General features: G+C 41.3%; 2 protein-coding genes across 5 annotated transcripts in view; one reads left to right on the top strand and one right to left on the bottom strand.

Annotated features, from left to right (window-relative positions):
* Window positions 1-130: 130 nt before the first annotated feature.
* LOC133403314 (zona pellucida sperm-binding protein 4-like) lies at window positions 131-6,134 on the bottom strand. Its single transcript, XM_061678165.1, has 9 exons — window positions 5,300-6,134; window positions 4,763-5,071; window positions 3,922-4,106; window positions 3,736-3,833; window positions 2,995-3,155; window positions 2,730-2,922; window positions 460-607; window positions 306-381; window positions 131-216 (listed from the first exon to the last, which is right to left on the bottom strand). Exons 1-9 carry the CDS (start codon window positions 6,132-6,134, stop codon window positions 131-133), a joined length of 2,091 nt encoding a protein of 696 aa, XP_061534149.1.
* Window positions 6,135-8,509: 2,375 nt separating this feature from the next.
* Window positions 8,510-19,476, top strand: part of LOC133403313 (uncharacterized) — a 26,021-nt gene continuing 15,054 nt past the window's right edge. For 2 of the 4 annotated variants that reach the window (XR_009768641.1, XM_061678161.1), the window contains exons 1-8: window positions 8,510-8,650; window positions 12,897-13,067; window positions 13,150-13,256; window positions 14,636-14,753; window positions 16,679-16,795; window positions 17,597-17,658; window positions 18,567-18,722; window positions 19,212-19,403. Coding sequence is in view for 3 of the 4 variants with exons in the window: in XM_061678161.1 (XP_061534145.1) it covers window positions 8,578-8,650; window positions 12,897-13,067; window positions 13,150-13,256; window positions 14,636-14,753; window positions 16,679-16,795; window positions 17,597-17,658; window positions 18,567-18,722; window positions 19,212-19,403 (996 nt within the window). In the remaining variant the exon portion in view is untranslated. Of the gene's footprint in view, window positions 8,651-12,896; window positions 13,068-13,149; window positions 13,257-14,635; window positions 14,754-16,678; window positions 16,796-17,596; window positions 17,659-18,058; window positions 18,133-18,566; window positions 18,723-19,211; window positions 19,404-19,476 lie in introns of those variants that run through there. The other 2 variants (XM_061678162.1, XM_061678164.1) reach the window with 2 other exon arrangements.

Genomic DNA, 19,476 nt, shown 5'->3' with positions numbered 1-19,476 from the left:
TAGTGTTCTTTTGCAGCCATTACAATTTAATACTCGACTGTTCATTCCACACCACTCATCAATTAATAGTGTTTTGGTCGCAAATGCTGTTAAACGGTTCTGACAAAACATGATCTCTGCCAGATGCTGTTTAGGGTGTGGACATGACCAGAGGTCCAGCAGAGACCACAATCCTTGATTCCTCCTTTGTCTGGGCCACAGACGTTACATCTCTCTCTGCACAAACAAACAGGTACCCATATATGGTTGACAATCAAGAATGTAGAGCCTTCAGATATTTTTCATATTGTAAGTGAATTCCTTACTTCTCCTGAAGCATATGGGCTCACAAGAATGGCCAGAAGCTGCGTTGCATAGAGATGTGCTACAGTGAATGTACACCTGGGAAAAGAAAACTGTGTTAGGACAGTCATGCAGAAATGTTGATGCTACAGTTTTCTATGTGGATTGGTGAATTACGTGTTCACTCTGGGGCATTAGTGAGCTCGGATCTACGAAGGTAAACATTCTGAAAATGAAGCGCCTGTGGTGACTTGGGAACTCTACACCAGAGCCAGGACCAACAGGAACCAGCATAGATGTGTAGCGATCATCAATGTTTGGACACCTAGAAAAACAAATGTTTGTTATGAGAGTATACCTGACATGGTATCAGTTTCATCTTTGACATTGCAATACACAATGAGTTATTGAATTTTAATCTGAAAGAATGGGAATGACTTTTCTCTCATGAATTTATAGTTAATCTTTTTGCACACAATTGTATTGGATCAATATCACTAAAAAGCACCTTTGGTGACCTCAGTAGAATAACTGAGTCATCGTGAAAATGTAGTAGTATAATGAAACTGTGAAGTCTTATTATAAGTGGACAAACATTTGCACACATGCCAGCATAAAGCAAATTCTCTTAAAATGTGTTTCTTTCATTCCACCCCCCCCCCCCCCCATGTTTTTTTTTTATTTAAGTGATTTTGGTATGTCAGTGGCACTGCTATGCTAAGTACATTGTGTGTACAGTTATAGGTGGTTAAATGGTGAATGAATTAATTAATTTACATGTGTGGTTTGTAATTTTCATCATGTGGTGTTTAGTTAGATTGGCACGGTGACCGACTGGTTAGAGCCTCTGCCTCACAGTTCTGAGGACCGGGTTTCAATCCCCAGCCCCGCCTGTGTGGAGTTTGCATCTTCCATCACAGTCTGGTTTGGTGCTGCTACAAAAAAGGACAAACTCCGACTGCAACGGACAATCAAAACTGCTGAAAGGATTGTCGGTACCCCCCTACCCACCATTGAGGACTTGCACGCTGCCAGAACTAAGACAAGAGCATGCAAAATCCTCTCGGACCCTCCGCATCCCGGTCACCAGCTCTTCCAGCTCCTTCCCTCAGGTAGGCGCTACCGATCAATGCAAACTAGAACTAGTAGACATTCCAACAGCTTCTTCCCTCTTGCGATCAACTTCTTAAACACCTAACCTAAAATTCCATTACAATAAGCTGGCAATTTTTTGACTTGAGTTCGTTGTCACATTTCTGTGGGGCCAATTATGTATTACTCGTGCACTCACTGTAGTTGTCTCGCCACGCTGCACTATTTGCATATACTGGCCACTCATGCCAGAGTAGCATCTGCTCCATTTGCACACTGATTGAGGAGTATCTGTAACATTTGCACAACCGACATTGTCCCAGATGATCGCACTGCTCGTCACTTTAAACCGCATACTCTCCTTGAAGTCTCAGTGCCCTTTGCACATTGGTCATTGCACCGGACTATTGCAATATTAGTCATTCGAACTGCTCTAAGTGCTAGAGGACTCTGCATCATTGTTTTTTGTCAATGTCTTTATGTCTCCAAAGTGTTCTGTAAATTGACTGTCTGTTGTACTAGAGCGGCTCCAACTACCGGAGACAAATTCCTTGTGTGTTTTGGACATACTTGGCAAACAAAGATGATTCTGATTCTGATTCTGATTCAATCAACCTAGCATGCATGTTTTTGGGATGTGGGAGGAAACCGGAGTGCCCGGAGAAAACCCACGCAGGCACGGGGAGAACATGCAAACTCCACACAGGCAGAGCCGGGGATTGAACCCCGGTCCTCAGAACTGTGAGGCAGAGGCTCTAACCAATCGACCACCGTGCTGCCCTGAAAGGCACCTAATGATTGATATTGAAAGCATCATATGAGAAAATTTGAGTTGCATGCAATAATTGTTTTAGAAAATGTTTTCACTTACTGAACTATTGTAGCACCAGCTTCGGGCGAAAGGCGGACTACACCCTGAACTGGTCGCCAGTCAGTCACAGGGCACATATAGACACAGACAACTATCCACACTCACATTCACACTGTCACTGGTGGGAACTGAAACCACGCTGCCTGCACCAAAGTCAGGCAAGTGTACCACTACAACATCAGTGACTTCCAACTGGAATCCTCTTGGAATAAGCTGATGAGCCTGGTTTTTACATTATTTTAGATAATTTATGAGGCACTGTCGTAAGTTGTTTTGACTATAGTTATTGAGGAGATATTTTGCACTGTATAACTAGATTTGATTAATTTTCTTAATTTGACACTGCATCTTTTATTAACCTTGAGTTTGATATAATTGAATTGAACTGAATTGAATAGTCAGTCACCACAGTAAGCAGACCTATGAACAATATAAACACTGCTATAAAATGAAAAGGGAGGCCGAAAATAGGTTTTGTTGTTACCCGTTGATTAGAATGTCCCACTGAGGGATTGTGTGAGGATTGGCACTGGTGGTGGTCCAACAGCGACCGAGGCTGAGGACGAGATTGTGATCAGTCCTGTCCATGAGTTGAACCTCCACGTACACGTTGTCCCTTAAGATTTTTCTGATAGGATAGTCGGCATCCGTATAGAAAGAGCTATAAGCCACCTCCACTGTGAGTACAGATAGACTAATTAATGTTCTGTCTCCAAACAAAGCAGGTTACCAGCAGTGTGTGCACATACCTTCATTACAACCCTTCGAAAGGCATTGTCCATTACCCAACCTCAGCTGTACATTAATGGGACCCAGAGCAGCCACTGATAAAGGAGGACTCTGCAATGGTAGAATTTCTGCAACAAACGTCTCAACCGAAGTGTCTGTGTATCTACACTGGAAGAGTAAACTGAAAAGAGAAAGGTTGCATTAGGTTAATTGTTAGAGAGCATTCAGTTTGACAGTGCTACTCATACACTACACACGAAAAGTTAGGATTACTGGGCTTTTGAGTGATTTCAGGATGACCCTACTCTATATTGCACTACTGTATAACCTCTATAAAATTTGATATGAACTTCTCTAAACCTTTTGCACCACTTGGTGATCTGTATTTTTCAATTTTGTTTCTTGACATCCAGTTTGAAGCCTCATGATGGCGAGGTACTGTTGGTCAATTGTTAGATGTCATTTTAGTCGCATTATGTCAAAATGTGAACAGCATGATGTAGAGGACTGCTAAATATACCAATTCTAACTGAACCTGTAAAAATGTATTAGTCGGTTCGTGGATCAAACACTTGTGAATTTTGGCGTTCAGCTAGAGAACGCCAAGTTGTGCAAAACTGAAAAATTGAACAGTTGGAAATGTGCGTTCAAAAATTTAGAGACGCTCAAAGTAAAATAGGTTCATTTAGGTACACCCTGAAATTTCATTCCAAAACTAAATATCCATAACTTTTTGTGAAGACCGTAAGATAATGCCTTACTCAAAGCTGCTGTCCCTGGTTATGGCACCCTGGAGCCCCACTGCAACTTCATATGAGGAGGTCATCCTATTCTCATAGGTTATTTTACCAGCCTCCTCCTGCAAGAGATGTGAGAAGGGAACATGTGCATGCAGTGTAAAAGTTATTTTTCTTTTTTTCCCGGGTATTAAAAAATGAAGGTCTAACCATAACGATGGAACCACAGGCAGTCACGGGAAACTGATATATAGAAAAACCAGAATTGGAGTCAACTTGTGTACATCCAGGACCACCTGCCAACAGTGAAATAGTCTCGATGTCTATGTTGGGTAGAGTGGCATCTCTGGCTGCTACCAAAATGAACTGAGCATCTTTAGTGCACTGGACAGTCACTAGAAGAACACAACAACAATGTCATTGGTGCAAGCTCCTTAATGAGACACATTTTGTACCAAAACAACCAAGCCAAGATGTTTAAAATAAGAAATGGTAAAGTTAATCATATTCACACCTGTATTGATTTCATTTTTTTAGTGGTCACAAGTACAGTCGGCCTAATGTTCATTCACTCAAACTAATCGGGAAGCTGTTAGACAGAGCCCACAAATAAGTAATCTCTTTTGAACCCGATGGAGATTTAGCAGACATAGAAAGGTGTATATATATCCATCCATCCATTTTCTGAAACGCTTAGCCTCACTGGTGCCTATCTCAGCTCAATTCGGACAAGAGGCGTGGTACAACCCGAAATGGTTGCCAGTCAGTTGCAAACCATTCACACACACATTCACACCTATGGACAATTTGGAGTCCTCAATTAACCTACCACGCGTTTTTGGAATGTGGGAGGAAACCGGAGAACCCGGAGAAATCCCACGCAGGAACGAGGAGAACATGCAAACGCCATACAGAGAGGCCGGGTTTGAACCCAGGTCCTCAGAACTGTGTGGCAGATGTGGTAACCAGCCGTCCACCGTGCCGCCAGAAAGGTATACAAAATCTAAATATAATTGAATAAAAGAAACAAAAAGTTGAGACAATTACACACCACTTTTCCCAAAGTAGCAATTGTCTCCATCGTAGCAACAGCTAATGGCTTCACATGCAGCGACAGAAATATCAGAACTTCCACATGGGATTCTTTGGACTCCTATCACGTCACAGTTGTGGAAATTAGGGTCTTTCACACTGGGCGGGTAAGGGACCGATGTCTGTTTCCAAGGTTCCTTTGGCTGAGGTTCCTGGGAATAATCATCATCTGAATATCCTCGAGGTAATGGGGTTTTTCCTTTTTTATCAAAATAAGGAGGGCCCACAGGCAGTTGAGGGAATGAAGGATTATTGGGTACGGGATAAACTGGTACCGTTTGTTGTTGGTGGAGTGGATATTGGTCTTGTTGGCCCACAGGTTTTTGGATTAAAACTGAAAACCAAGGTGGTCTGAGGAATGAAGGAGTATTCAGTTGTTGGGTGGGTCCCCCAGGTTGTCCGGGGTTTGGAGGATTCTTCAGTGGGTGGCCAGGTGGTGGAGTTGAAGGATTTTGCTGTGGTCGGTCCACAGGTTTTGGGTGGAATGAAGGATAACTGGGTAGCGGATGAACTGGAACTAAAGGTGGTCTGGGTAATGAAGGATTGTTTGGTAGTTGGTCCACAGCCTTTTGGTGGAGCAAAGGATCACTGGGTTCCTGATGAACTGGGACCACGGGTGTTCCCGGCAATAATGGATTCTGCAAAGGTGGTAAGACATCGTAGTAAAGAAACGGTACTCTTTGCTGCTCCGTTTTTGGTTTGGAGTTTGGTGGCTTTGGCAGGTTTGAAGGTGGATAAACAGGAACCGGTGGGTTGTATGGTAAAGGGTGATGCACTACGAGGTTTGAAGGCTTCTCCGATGGAGAGTCCACAGGTTGGTGCGATAATGAAGGATACTTCAATAGTGGCAGCTGTGAGAACTTTGGATTCTGTGACAGAGGGTCATAGGGTGGTTTCAGGAAAACATATGGTCCCGTCGCTAGTGGATTATGTTGCTCTCCAAAAGGCTTTTGTGGTGGTGGAGGATTTTGCAATGGAGGAGATGGGAGAAAATGCCATGGTAGTAGGACATTTGGATTTTGAAAGTTTTGACGATGGAAATTTGACCCTGCGGGTACGTAAGGTGGGAAGACATGGTCAGGGGAATAAGGTGGTCCGGGGTGTGAAGGATTGTTCGGTTTTGGGGGAGGTAGGCTCGCAGATGGCTTGGGGGGTGAAGGCTTCGGTAATGGATTTTGATAAGGCGGTCGTAGTGGGTCATAACGGTGAAGGAAGGGCGGATCTGGTAGATTCTGTCCAGAAGATGGCTTCCAAGCTTCAACCTTTGTCCCAGTGAAGCACCATAGCAGTGCTAGTGCCAAGAATGAGGTGACACTCCAGTGTTTGATCATGTCTTTAAAGAAGTTTGATCACGAAAGTTCCCAAGTGCGCCATATACTGTATGTGTGCCACCTTTTTATATTTCACCAGACTGGATGTTTTTAAAGCGCCACCTCTCCTGTTAAAAAATAACCACCAATCGAGGCCTCTTTTCTCTTTAAAGTCAGTGAAAACTTCAGGTTTTCTATTGGCTGCTTCACAAGGCCAGTAATACAAATTGTTGTGAATCTCCTGTGATGAAAGGGCAGCTTGACAATTGGGTCACTCAAACTTTTTAAAAAGGTCTTTGCAACCTTAAGCTGTATTTCAAATCAAATATTTATTTTGAACACAATACAGAGAACAAATACAGAGTTTGATGTTTATTTTTCACCAGTAAGCACCCATCAGTTCAAGGTTTTGATGACAGAACAGGGGGCATGTTGATCCTTTAACTTTGAATATACATTTCGATGATTTGCAATATACTTTTTCAGGTTCTGAACTGCATTCAAATTTAATCAAGCTGTAATTACAGTGTTGCCAGTACTAAGGTCCAGCTCACAAGGTATTCAATACTTTCCAAAGCGGAGTAAAATAAAGTAACCTGCTGTAGCTCCGTCTGTGAAAACTTGGCTGCCAGTGAAATCCGGGCCTGTTTGTGTGTAGTTGAACACGAAGCCTTTAAAGTATTCTACTGTATGAATTGCAACCTTCTGCCAAAACGAGTTAAGAGCATCTAATTTTTCTGCCTGTGACGATATGTCACCATTGATAGATGAACAAAGAAATATCCATCCATCCATTATCTGAGCCGCTTATCCCCACAAGGGTCGCGGGAGCGCTGGAGCCTATCCCAGCTATCATCGGGCAGGAGGCGGGGTACACTCTGAACTGGTTGCCAGCCAATCGCAGGGCACATATAAACAAACAACCATTCACACTCACATTCACACCTACGGGCAATTTAGAGTCTTCAATCAACCTACCGCGCATGTTTTTGGGATGTGGGAGGAAACCGGAGTGCCCGGAGAAAACCCACGCAGGCACGGGGAGAACATGCAAACTCCACACAGGCGGGGCCGGGATTTGAACCCCAGTCCTCAGAACTGTGAGGCAGACGCTCTAACCAGTCGTCCACAATGCCGCAACAAAGAAATAATGTAGTATTATTTGTAGTAAATAGATAATCATTTTCAGACCAAATAAATTCATCAAGATCATTTTCTGCAAGCACACGTGATGAATTTTCACAGCACACACATTTTTGGGAGAAAGTCACTGGTCTACGTTCATTCATTCATTCATTTTCCGTACCGCTTATCCTCACTAGGGTCACAGGCGTGCTGTAGCCTATCCCAGCTATCTTCGGGCGAGAGGCGGGATACACCCTGAACTGGTCGCCAGCCAATCGCAGGGCACATATAAACAAACAACCATTCACACTCACATTCACACCTACGGGAAATTTAGAGTCTTCAAACAACCTTCCATGCATGTTTTTGGGATGTGGGAGGAAACCGGAGGACCCGGAGAAAACCCACGCTGGGATTTAAACCCGGGTCCTCAGAACTGTGAGGCAGATGTGCTAACCAGTCGTGCACCCGTATGGTATAAATTTTTGAAAATTAAAATAATGTGTGATTTCTTTTAACATTCAACTTAAAACACTTTAAAAATGACAAACAGTTTGATATCATGTAGCATGTATTTACCATTTTTAAATAACAATGCTGTGACAACATTCCAATGAACTTGTTTTACATTAAAAAATAATAATAAATTAAGTGTGATGTCTTGTAACACTAAGCTTTTGTTACATTTTCATTTTTTAATATAAAGAAAATACTGTACTATGTTTCACCATTTTCACTTTTTCGCCGCCGCCATGTTGGAGGGCGACGCATTGTTTTGTTCTGGTGCTTACAGTTTTGAGTAGATACAGTATATTTGATAGCCAAAAAAAGATGAATTACTGTGCAGCGTTTGGCCGCAATAATACAGTTGGGAGGGACAAAGTCTCATTTTACCGTTTAACTGCACCGATTTTGAATGAGGGCGAGGACGCTGAACATTAGTCAAGGAAAAGAAAGTAATTGCGCCGAGTTTATCCTCCCGATGACGACCTTCAACAAACAAACCAGACAAACAAATACCGATCACATGATCGAAAACTATACTGTTATGATTAGATGTCCCGTCTATATGATTCTTGTTTTTTAATGTAACTAATTCTCATTTATAATTCTCATTTTCATTTGACTTTTATTTTTTTGTATTTAATTCCTTTCGACACGAGAACCCTCTTTTCCGACTGGGCACACTGCCTATTAGGTAGGTTTTCCTTTAAGACTAGAGAACTACTGATTGCCTACATTTCCCACAATTCCACTTGCCGATTTCCCCTGTCAATCGGCTTTCGTTGGGGCGAAGCGACTCTGCATTCGGCTGCGCTTCTTCTCGCTGCAGCGCAGGATGTCACACTGGTCTGCGCCGGGCGCTGACGCAAATAGCCGCAGGAGGAAGAGACCATCTGAACACCCTCAAAGTGAGCTGCAAATTAAGTTAACTGGCAACGGCACTCATTCCCAACGTATACTCCACGTTATACAGTGTGCCTTAGTATGGCTGTAATATTGAACCACGCAAGTGTAACATGTTTTAAGTTTACCCTTGGGGGCGACGGTTTAGTTTGAAGACCCTCTAAAGAGAATTCAGCCCGCTGCCTGTCCTTAGCATTAGCTCCGAGGAGCCTCTGGGAGGCTGTTAGCTTGATATCTAGCGTTTCTCGTCGTGGCACGGAAAGCACCGCGATGACCCGGTGGGATGTATTCAAGCCACCGGAGGCTTTAATCAAACATTATTTTTGCGGCTCAAACATGTAGGGATGTGTAGGCATAAGAACATTTTTGGATGTATAGTATGATTGAAAGTTTAGTGGGGCGTGGCTTCAGCGCATTCACAGCAATCCAGAGTGGAAAGAGCTGACGGATTTTTCAAGCCTCATTTTGTATTTTATTTAATTGTATATTATTATTTTTTTTTGCTTATGCTTAGATTTTTTTTTTTGTAATCATTCACATTTGACAGAGTTGTTAGCAACACTTATTTCTGTGGTGTTTCAAATGTACCCCTCAATTGCAAACAGTTCCTGGGTCTTAATAACATGTCTGTGAGATGCTTTTGTCAAAAGGCAGTGAATCCCTGTTCATCAATAGACATTTTCATAATGTTTGTAAACACACACGTAAGTGCCAGGGTACTTCCGGGTGGAAGAAATGTGATTGACTACCGCTGCCCTAAACTGAAACAATGTCAAAACTTGTTTGGGGTTGCATAGCTAGATTACCACAAAAGGTAATTATAATTTATTTATTTGTATTTTCTTTGTCAATAAAATCATAATTTAAAACAATTAATACAGCAGATCCTTTTGGTGTGGGCGATACATCGAGTTTGTGTTTTATGACAGTATGACACTAGTACAGAGATACAGAGAAGATCTCAGATGTAGAAGCCCTTTCTAAAGGGAACAACTCAGAACCAAACCTGCATCATCGGGTTTGGGAAAAGCATTTTCTCAATTTTAAAATGTTTCGTTTTGGTTGCATTTGAGCTAGCTAACGTCGGCTCTACGTAACGCTATCCAGTTTAACGTCAAATGAGCATGTTTGCTAATAATATGAGCACCAGAAAAGTCAATTAATTTAGCCAGTCCAGTTAATATCTTATATCTTGGTCTCATCAGACCAGAGAATCTTATTTCTCAGCATCTTGGAGCCCTTCAGGTGTTTTTTTTAGCAAACTCCATGCGGGCTTTCATGTGTCTTGCACTGAGGAGAAGTTTCCGTCGGGCCAGTATGCCATAAAGCCCCGACTGGTGGAGGGCTGCAGTGATGGTTGACTTTCTAGAACTTTCTGCATCTCTGGAGTTCAGCCACAGTGATCTTTGGGTTCTTCTTTACCTCTCTCACAAAGACTCTTCTCCCCGATTGCTCAATTTGTCCGGACAGCCGGCTCTAGGAAGGGTTCTGGTCGTCCCAAACGTCTTCCATTTAAGGATTTTGGAGGCCACTGTGCTTTTAGGAACCCTAAGTGCAGCAGAAATTGTTTTGTAACCTTGTCCAGATCTGTGCCTCGCCACAATTCTGTCTCTGAGCTCTTCAGGTAGTTCCTTTGACCTCCTGATTCTCATTTGCTCTGACCTGCACTGTGAGCTGTAAGGTCATATACAGACAGGTGTGCGGCTTTCCTAATCGAGTCGAATCAGTATAATCAAACACAGCTTGACTCCAATTAAGGTGTAGAACCATCTCAAGGATGATCAGAAGAAACGGACAGCACCCGAGTTAAATATATTAGTGTCGCAGCAAAGGGTCTGAATACTTATGGCTGTGTGATAGTTCAGTTTTTCTTTTTTAATAAATCAGCAAAACTTCCAACAATTCATTTTTTTCTGTCAACATGGGGTGCTGTGTGTACATTAATGAGGAAAAACATTAACTTAAATGATTTTAACAAATGGCTGCAATATCACAGAGTGAAACATTTAAGGCCGTCTGAAAACTTTCCGTACCCACTGTGGCGGTGCAGTCACAAACACGTTTTTGTCATCGTTTTCAGTTCCCGTTAAGCAGCAGTCTGTCTGCATGTGAGTCCCTGAGCTTGAGCTGTGGCCGACAGCAACTCCTATTTGAGTGTGCTTATTGTGTGTATGTTTTGCTGTTCTCACTGCGTTCAATAAATGGCTGAAAAGTGCATCGCCGACGGCTATCTAATTTCCTGGATGCGAGAACATTACAGTAAGCATACTGAAAGTGAGATGCAAACACGGGAAGTGAGAGAAGTTATTTCGGAAACATTGCGAGGGGGAAGTCACAAGGTTTGCGTGTTTCCTCGTGAAAGCAGTGTGTTTTCCTCACTTGACACAGTGCCATTGAATAACGGCCATTAGATGAATAGCCTTTATTAAAGTCATACTTTAGGTTAGCCTGAAGAAGAAGAAGCTGTTAGCAAAATGAATGATAATGGGTTTGGGGTGTTTTTGTGTTGATTTGTGAGTTCAAATAATGGGGAACTGGTGTTTTTGGTCATTTCACCATCACTTGATAAAAGAATTTGTGATTAGGGTTGCAAAATTCTGGGAATTTTTCAAAGGCAATTTTCCAAGATAAGTAACAGGAAGTTATGGAAATAAACCAGGAATTTACAAAACTGAAGTTTGGCTTGTAATCTGGAATTTAAACAGTTTATAGTTTCGTAAAATTCTCACTAAAACTATATTTCATGAAATGGCAGCGTTACCTTGATCTACAAGTGCCGCAGCTTACAAGTTTTTCAAGGTATGAGCCGACACATTTTTTTTTACTTTGTGTTGTGAGACAAAATATGAGTTAAGGGCGAGCTTCAGGTATGATGCTGCTTGAGTAAAATGGGGAAAAAAAAAAAAAAAAAAGTCAAGGTACTGTAATGCCCTTGCATGTGGGCAAAGAGAGTTATCTGTTTTGTATGGATGTATGCTTGTACAAAACAAAATGTTTATATCTATGCTTGAAAATGATACTTTTCCATTAAATTACCCTCAATTCCCAGTCAATTCCCCAAATTCCCATGGGAATTTCCAGTTTGGAATATTTTCCCAAATTTCCCATCTTCCTATGGAAATGTACTGGAAATGTCACAGAATTTAACTGAATTTTTTTAATTTGCAGTTCACTCAACAATGTTTTGGGGGGGAAAAAAAATCAAATGTCAAACCGTCATTACGTATGATGTCTAGTGAGATTTCTTGAGCAGCTCAAGGGTTAACTCCACAAGTGCAATGCTTCTTCTTTGGCTTTATTGTGCCCAGAGTACCAGCGATGGCAACGAGCAAAAGGAATGTGACGGTAACCAACCAGAAAAAGAACTTACTGTGAAATGGGAAAGGGTCTGACTACTCAGTACATGAACAATGCAATTTATTAAAGATCCATTACAGATAGAAATTGTAATAGTTGAACATCCGGTTGACTATGCCTATGAATTTAATTTGACGATACCGTACAGGCGTTTTTTGGGAGGACAATTTGGAAGAAACCTGCAACAGATTCCACTGTACATATGCATTTAAAAAATATATTGTAGAAAAGTGTATTTCAATTGTTCAATTCAAAAAGTGAAACTCATACATTATATAGATTCATCAAATAAATAGGAAAATACTTTCTAGAAGTCGAGTTCCTACTAAATTCCTATTTTAGGTCTTGATAGTTTCATATGTAATAGTGTAATTTTTATAAGCTGCTGAATTTGGGGGTTTCATTAGCAGTAAACTATAATCATGAAAATGATTTTTAAAAAAAGTGAAATATTTTACTGTATTTGGAAGGAATCTATATACAGTACAGTAATAGTAAATAATTCACTTTTTGAATTGTACTACTGAATTTTTCCACGATATACAAATTTAGTGAGATGCACAATGTATACGTCCACCAGCTATTGACTGTGGCAGCATGATGACCTAGTGGTTAGCAGGTCTGCCTCACTTGTTCAGATGTCTTAGATTCGAATCTCAGCACAGTGCAGTTTGTATGTTCTCCCTGTGATTGTTTTTTTTTTTTTTTTTCCCCCAAAAACATGCATTTTAGATTACTTAAAGACTCTTGAATGGTCCATAGGTGTGACTGTGACTTGATTACTTATCTACTGTAAATGTGCCTTGCGATTGACTGGCGACCAGTCCAGGGTGTACCCCGCTCACCCGTAGCGCTATAGAAAATGGAGTAATGGTTATATTTTCTGTGTTCCAGGCTCTCCACAGGAACAAGAACAGGATGACCAGGCAGCCGACGATGATGGACAGCTCCACGAGTGCCCTGTCAAAGGTCCACAACATCAAACAGCACAGTGTTGCTCTTCAGCCACACACCAGCTGATATGTCCTACCCAGTACACGACAAAATACCTGTCAGCACATGCGTGTGAGTACTGTCCACAGCAACATTTACGTTTGTGCTCATTAAATTTTGCTTTGCAAACATTTGTTTCTGGTCAACTCTTCAGATCCAAACCATCATGCTTATGAAGAAAGCTGGGAGGAGATCCAAAGCATAAGAACCATCAGAGCCGAGAACAAAGTGGAAGCCAACAAGCTGGTCAACAACTACAGGGTATGACTGACGACATTCATCATCACGAGTGTACTGTATATGTACGAGGTATGTCAGAAGAGTTCCAGGGGTGATGTCACAAAAAGATATAGTATAAAGTATTTCAAACCCAAAACTCCATGTTTTCGATGATAATACATTGATCATTGATGATCAACTTTCACGTCTATGAAGAGATCCTGTGACGTATAGTTCGTTCAGGACACGAGAAGAGGCGAGACTTGTGGCTGCTTCACTATGCCTTGAGCATCTGACAGTTCCTGGCCGAGGAGAACATCCCCGTGCTGGGGCAATCTTCCTACTCACCTGACCTGGCTCCATGGGATTTCCTCATTTCCAAGCTGAAGGGGGCCATCAAGGGGACCCGTGTTGAAGACGTGAACACCATCAAGATGGCCGTGATGATGGAGCTGCGAGGAATCCTGGAAAAATCCCTCCAGGAGTGGACGCGGCAGAGAAGGCTGGGAAAGTGTGTTAGACTCCAGGGGAATTACTCCGAAGGGGAAAACTTGTACTTTGTATTTAAAATGCGTATATCTTTTGTGACGTAAGTCCTGGAAATATTCTGACAGACTTCTTTCTCTATACATACAATACTGTCAAAAAGTCAGGGGTGGAATTTGACTCATACCTAAAATTTTAGCTTTCAACACAAAGCAAAAAACATCGACCAAGTGACCGCTTGTAACATGAAAAAAAATTGTGCTTTGGGGGATTCTTGCAGTCAGTCAAAGTACCACTATATAAAGTATTTTGCACAACTTGCTGTTCTCTAACAAGGAACTGAACAGCAAAATTCACAACAGGTGGTTGAGTCATATCTCGACCAACACATTTCCAAGGGTATTCACTTCAATTCCCTTCTGTGACTCTTCCAGTCTCTGTATCTCTTTTACAACCTGCTGATGACAATGACGATGATTTGCAATGCTTTTTTGCACAAGTTGCTGATCTCTAACAAGTAGCGGAATGGCAAAACATTTTCATTTTTTTTTTTTCTTCTTAACATCCCGTATGCAGCCTCGTGATGCAAAGTACTGTTGATCAGTGGTTTGGTCTCGTTCTGGTCTCACGATGCCAAAATGTGAATAGTATTATGAACCCCACTGTTTCAGTATAAATTCTAATTCTGATAACCAGAAAATATTATAATTTTATGATTAATTGATCAAACACCTGCAGTGAATTTTGACATTCTGCTCCTTGTTAGAGAACAGGAAGTTATGCAAAAAGTACTGAAACCTTGAACAATTGGACATGTGAGTTCTAATATTTAGAGAAAGTCAAATTCAATTCTTCTGGAGTAGTACATTTTAGGTTTGTCCTGAAATTTCAATATCCAGAAGTTTTCATGAGTAGTGTATATGGGTGTGTTTCAGTTTGGCTTTAGAAAATGGAAGAGCCACGTGACCGAGCGTCCCTTTGAAGACAGGTCCGAAGTGGTGAAAGAGCTCTACTCAGAACTGAACGTCATTAAGCCACATAGTGCTGGTGCAGGTACTGGTTGTGCACTCTGTGGTGATCAATTCAGTCTGGTTTAATATTACCAAAAAGGCATGATGACAACGCCTACACTAAAGTCACCTGCAAAAATCTACAGTATGTTGAAGGAGTGGAACAGCACGCTCCATTCTATGATCCGGCCCACCAAACATTTACATGAGTAAGAGTGCTGTAATGTATGTTGCGTCAATTTAGGTCTCCCCCCCCCCCCCCCTCTTAAAAAATGGTTATTAAAATGAACTCTTTGTGTTTTATTAATTTATCTCATTAAATAATTAAAATAAAATGAAATGTTCTATATACATTACATTTAACTTTATTTGATTGAATAGTTGCTTAATTGATTACAATTAAAACTAAATGTATTAAGACTATTATTTATTATGAATATAAACATTTAGATAATTACATACACATTTTAACTTTTCCATTTTTTTTTTTTTTTTTTTTTTCTCCAACATTTGAATATTTTTACATCATTGAAAATGACCCCGGGTTCAATCCCCGGCCCCGCCTGCGTGGAGTTTGCATGTTCTCCCCGTGCCTGCGTGGGTTTTCTCCGGGCACTCCGGTTTCCTCCCACATCCCAAAAACATGCATTAATTGGAGGCTCTAAATTGCCCGTAGGTGTGAATGTGAGTGCGCATGGTTGTTTGTTTGTATGTGCCCTGCAATTGGCTGGCAACCATTTCAGGGTGTACCCCGCCTCCTGCCCGATGACAGCTGGGATATGCTCCAGCACGCCCGCAACCCTAGTGAGGAGAAGCGGCTCAGAAAATGGATGGATGGATGAAAATGACCTGGCCCATCTGCCCGTTTTCAAAATCCAATGTGGCTCTTGAGAACAAAAGTTTGCCCATCCCTTGTTTCGAGCCACAGGCAAAAACTAATAACAAATCGGGCATAACCTGATATGCTGGGATCTGACAAAGCGATTCTATTGTACTTATGTGCATTCAAAACAATGTAACATACAGCGGTGCCTTGAGCTACGAGTGTACTTTGTTCTGTGACCATGCGCTTATCTCAAAACACTCATATCTCAAAACATATTTCCCCATTAAAATGAATGTAAATGCACTTAATCTGTTCCAATTCCAAAAACATAAATTAAAAAAAAAAAAACAAGTAGCAATATATTGTAAAATATAGTCTTAAAAACATAATTGAAGAAAATGTAAAGATATTAACTGGATTGCAAAAACTTGGCCAGTCAACGGCTCATAGCTCAAAAAACTCGTCAGCCGGTTCACTCGTATCTCAAGCCACCACTGTATTATAAAACCAACAAAATACAAATAAAACGATTTCACACGGCACATCCATGAAGCACAATAAAACAAATCAATGAGACTGTAAAATATTATACTTATGTCCCGCAATTTTTAAATGGTTCCCTTCGTGTCTTAATAACATGTCTCTCTGTGACATGCTTTCATCAAAGTATCATACCAGTCATGGGCGGATAAATTCCGGGTGTGGGCACTTGTGTAAATTAGCCGATTCAGAAAGGCTCATTCACAGACACATTTTTAAAAATAGACTTATAACAAAAAAGTTAACTTTGTTTAATTTCGCACTTGATGAGTGTGTGAGTACTCAAGAGACCCAACTATTTTTGGACATCAATAAATGTGAATTGTCTAACCAAGTGATAAAAGTGAGTTTTAAGAAGAGACTCACTGATATCTGGATCAGATCTTGACTTAATGGTTTTACATTACAGCTGAAAAAGTGAATTTCAATGAGCTAGGACTGAGACGGTTTTAAAAAATTATCTTTTTCCTATTTTGAAGTCTTTTTTGGCAAAAATTATATTACATTAAAAATAAAAAAAGATTACAACATTTTTGTTTTACTAGTAATATACGGTACTAATGATTTTTACATTATTTTTAATGTGTTTTTCCTGTTTGCAGGCCATCTCCTCACATGTGGAAATGTGACTTACGTGTTTCTATTTGGTTGGTGGCTCTCCATGATGTACCTGCTAGTGGGCGTATTAATGTTCCTCACTGTCATCGGTGCACCCTATGGTAGGTGGGTCGTTACACTAGGAGTACTGCAAATCTGGAATATAGAGAGACCATATATATATAAAAAATATTTAATAGTTTGTACCCTTCCGGCGGCACGGTGGGCGACTGGTTAGAGCGTCAGCCTCACAGTTCTGAGGACCCGGGTTCAATCCCCGGCCCCGACTGTGTGGAGTTTGCATGTTCTCCCCGTGCCTGCGTGGGTTTTCTCCGGGCACTCCGGTTTCCTCCCACATCCCAAAAACATGCATCAATTGGAGACTCTAAATTGCCCGTAGGTGTGCATGTGAGTGCGAATGGTTGTCTGTTTGTATGTGCCCTGCGATTGGCTGGCAACCAGTTCAGGGTGTACCCCGCCTCCTGCCCGATGACAGCTGGGATAGGCTCCAGCACGCCCGCGACCCTAGTGAGGATAAGCGGCTCAGAAAATGGATAGTTTGTACCCTTCGCACACATTTTAAATACATTTAAACATTAAAACACAAGAAACTCCTTGATGCCATTCTCTCTCTCTTGGCAAAGCGTGGTACTGTTTTACACCATTGGGGCGTTCTTTTCTTTTTGGTGTGAATTATGCTGCATCTCTTTCATTAGACCTCAGTGCTGCTCGCCATGTTGCGGCACAAGTTGTTCTAAATTCAGACTTGCCCGTTTATTGTAAAATCCATAAAGAAGATTACTTAAATATTTGTGATCTAGTGGGCGTGCGAATGGTGAACCACGATATAGCTGGGGTTCATGTGTAGTTCATCGTTAGTGATCAGTTTTTCCCCTACCCTTATACCTTTTCTTTCTCTTCAGGAAAGCTCTGCTGGAAGTTGTCCTGTTACTTCCTGTGGCCATTTGGCAAGTTAGTTCATCAGGTATTAATTTATATACTTACTGGACAGTAGGCCATTGAAAAATGTATTACAGTGTTCCCTCGCCACTTCGTGCTGCACGTTTTGCGGGTTTTTCCAAAATATTCATCAAAAAAAACAATTCATCAAAAAATAAAAATGAAAAAATACAGCCAAACTTTTAGATATGATCAAAGAGGGCAGAAGTTATGCATCTGTCGCACGCCATTATGGTGTGAATGAATCTACAGTGCGGTAGATCAAGAAAGAGGAAGCAAACATCCGCAAAACTGCTTCGATAAGGAAGCAAAACGTGTGGTAACTCTGTGTAATAAGAGACGGGGTTATATCCTTGTTCAGGGGAATTTTGAAGCAAAAGAAAAAACAAAGACAACAACTACCCATCACCATGCTTTTCTCCCAGGTAAAACCCCAGCTACATCATCAGCGCCTCCAGCAGAAGAGTCTCCGAGTGAACCTAAAGCCTCTACGAGTCAAGTGAGAGCCTCTTCTCCGCCACCAACGCAAGCCTCTTCGCCTCTCTCAGAAGGCAATGTTGATGAATGTTAATTACTGTATAAGGTTTTACAATTAAAGATTTAAGTAAATATGTGTGCTGTTGTAATCTTTGTCTCAAATATGAGAAGAATAAATACTGTTTACATATTTTAAACATTCTGGTACCCACATACACGAAAATTCCTGGGGGGGAGGAAAATCCTACTTTGCGGTTTTTCACCTTTCGCGGGGGGTTCTGGTCCCCATTAACCGCGAAAAACGAGGGATCACTGTATTTAATGATATGTTCATGATTCTTATTTTAGGCAAATGCACACACCTTATGTTGCCATTTGTTCGCTTCTTATGATTGTGAGTGCTTGATTGTTATTCTAATGCTTACACTTTCTTTTGTTGGACATGTATTCATACAGATTAGACATACATTTCTCAGATGTTGTGACGAAATGCCTGACTGTGAGTGCAATGTGGAGTGGATGGAGGACAGCTCGCCGGTGCTGCTGCCGTCCCCCACCGAGAGTCCAGTCCCGGAGGAGCCGTCAGAGCGACCAGCGCACTCAAGCTACTGGGTAACACTTTAACTGTGCCAATACACTCACCTGCCACTTCTTTAGGTACACCTGTACAATGTCATAAAATCATGTGGCTAAGTATAGTGACAAAACTATAAATATACAAAAATAATATATAACACCCATTTATTGTGGAGGACATGTTCCAGACTCATCTGTGATAGGTGAAAAGCCACGCTATCGAGAGACCATGTAAAAACGCTTTATTTTGATATAGTTTTACCACTACATGCTTTAAACACATTTAATTTATTAAAACACCAACATTTTAAGACATTCCTTAGCACCTGTTCTCACTCTGTCACTCACGCAATTCTACAAATAAGAGATATAGTGTGCATGCTTCAAGCTGTTTATCTGTCACTTTCAGTTTAAGTTTACTGTAAAACTGGCTTATCAATAAAACAAATTAAACACCAAAATGTTTAAACAATCCACAGAATTTCATCCAATTAAAGTCTACTGAGCCCCACCTCTTGTTTTTAGTGTCGATTCTCCACTTATGTGTGGCTCTTGCTGGGATATCCTCCTCTGGTGATTATCCACTCTCTGGTCTGCCTCTTTTCCTGGATCCTGGTCTTCACCATCCCCGTAGCCAAGATGAACGCGCGCACTTTAGGTGTCATCCTTCTCTTGCCACCAGAGGATGTGTCCGTGTCAGCCAGCTCGCAGAGGAAGGCAAGAGAACAGATTTTTATATTACGACACATGCTTGTTCACGCTCATTAACGTTTTATTGCTTTTTTTACTT

Source organism: Phycodurus eques, chromosome 5 (genome assembly GCF_024500275.1).
Source record: "Phycodurus eques isolate BA_2022a chromosome 5, UOR_Pequ_1.1, whole genome shotgun sequence".
Taxonomy (NCBI): Eukaryota; Metazoa; Chordata; class Actinopteri; order Syngnathiformes; family Syngnathidae; genus Phycodurus; species Phycodurus eques.
This window is presented reverse-complemented; position numbering and strand designations above follow the sequence as displayed.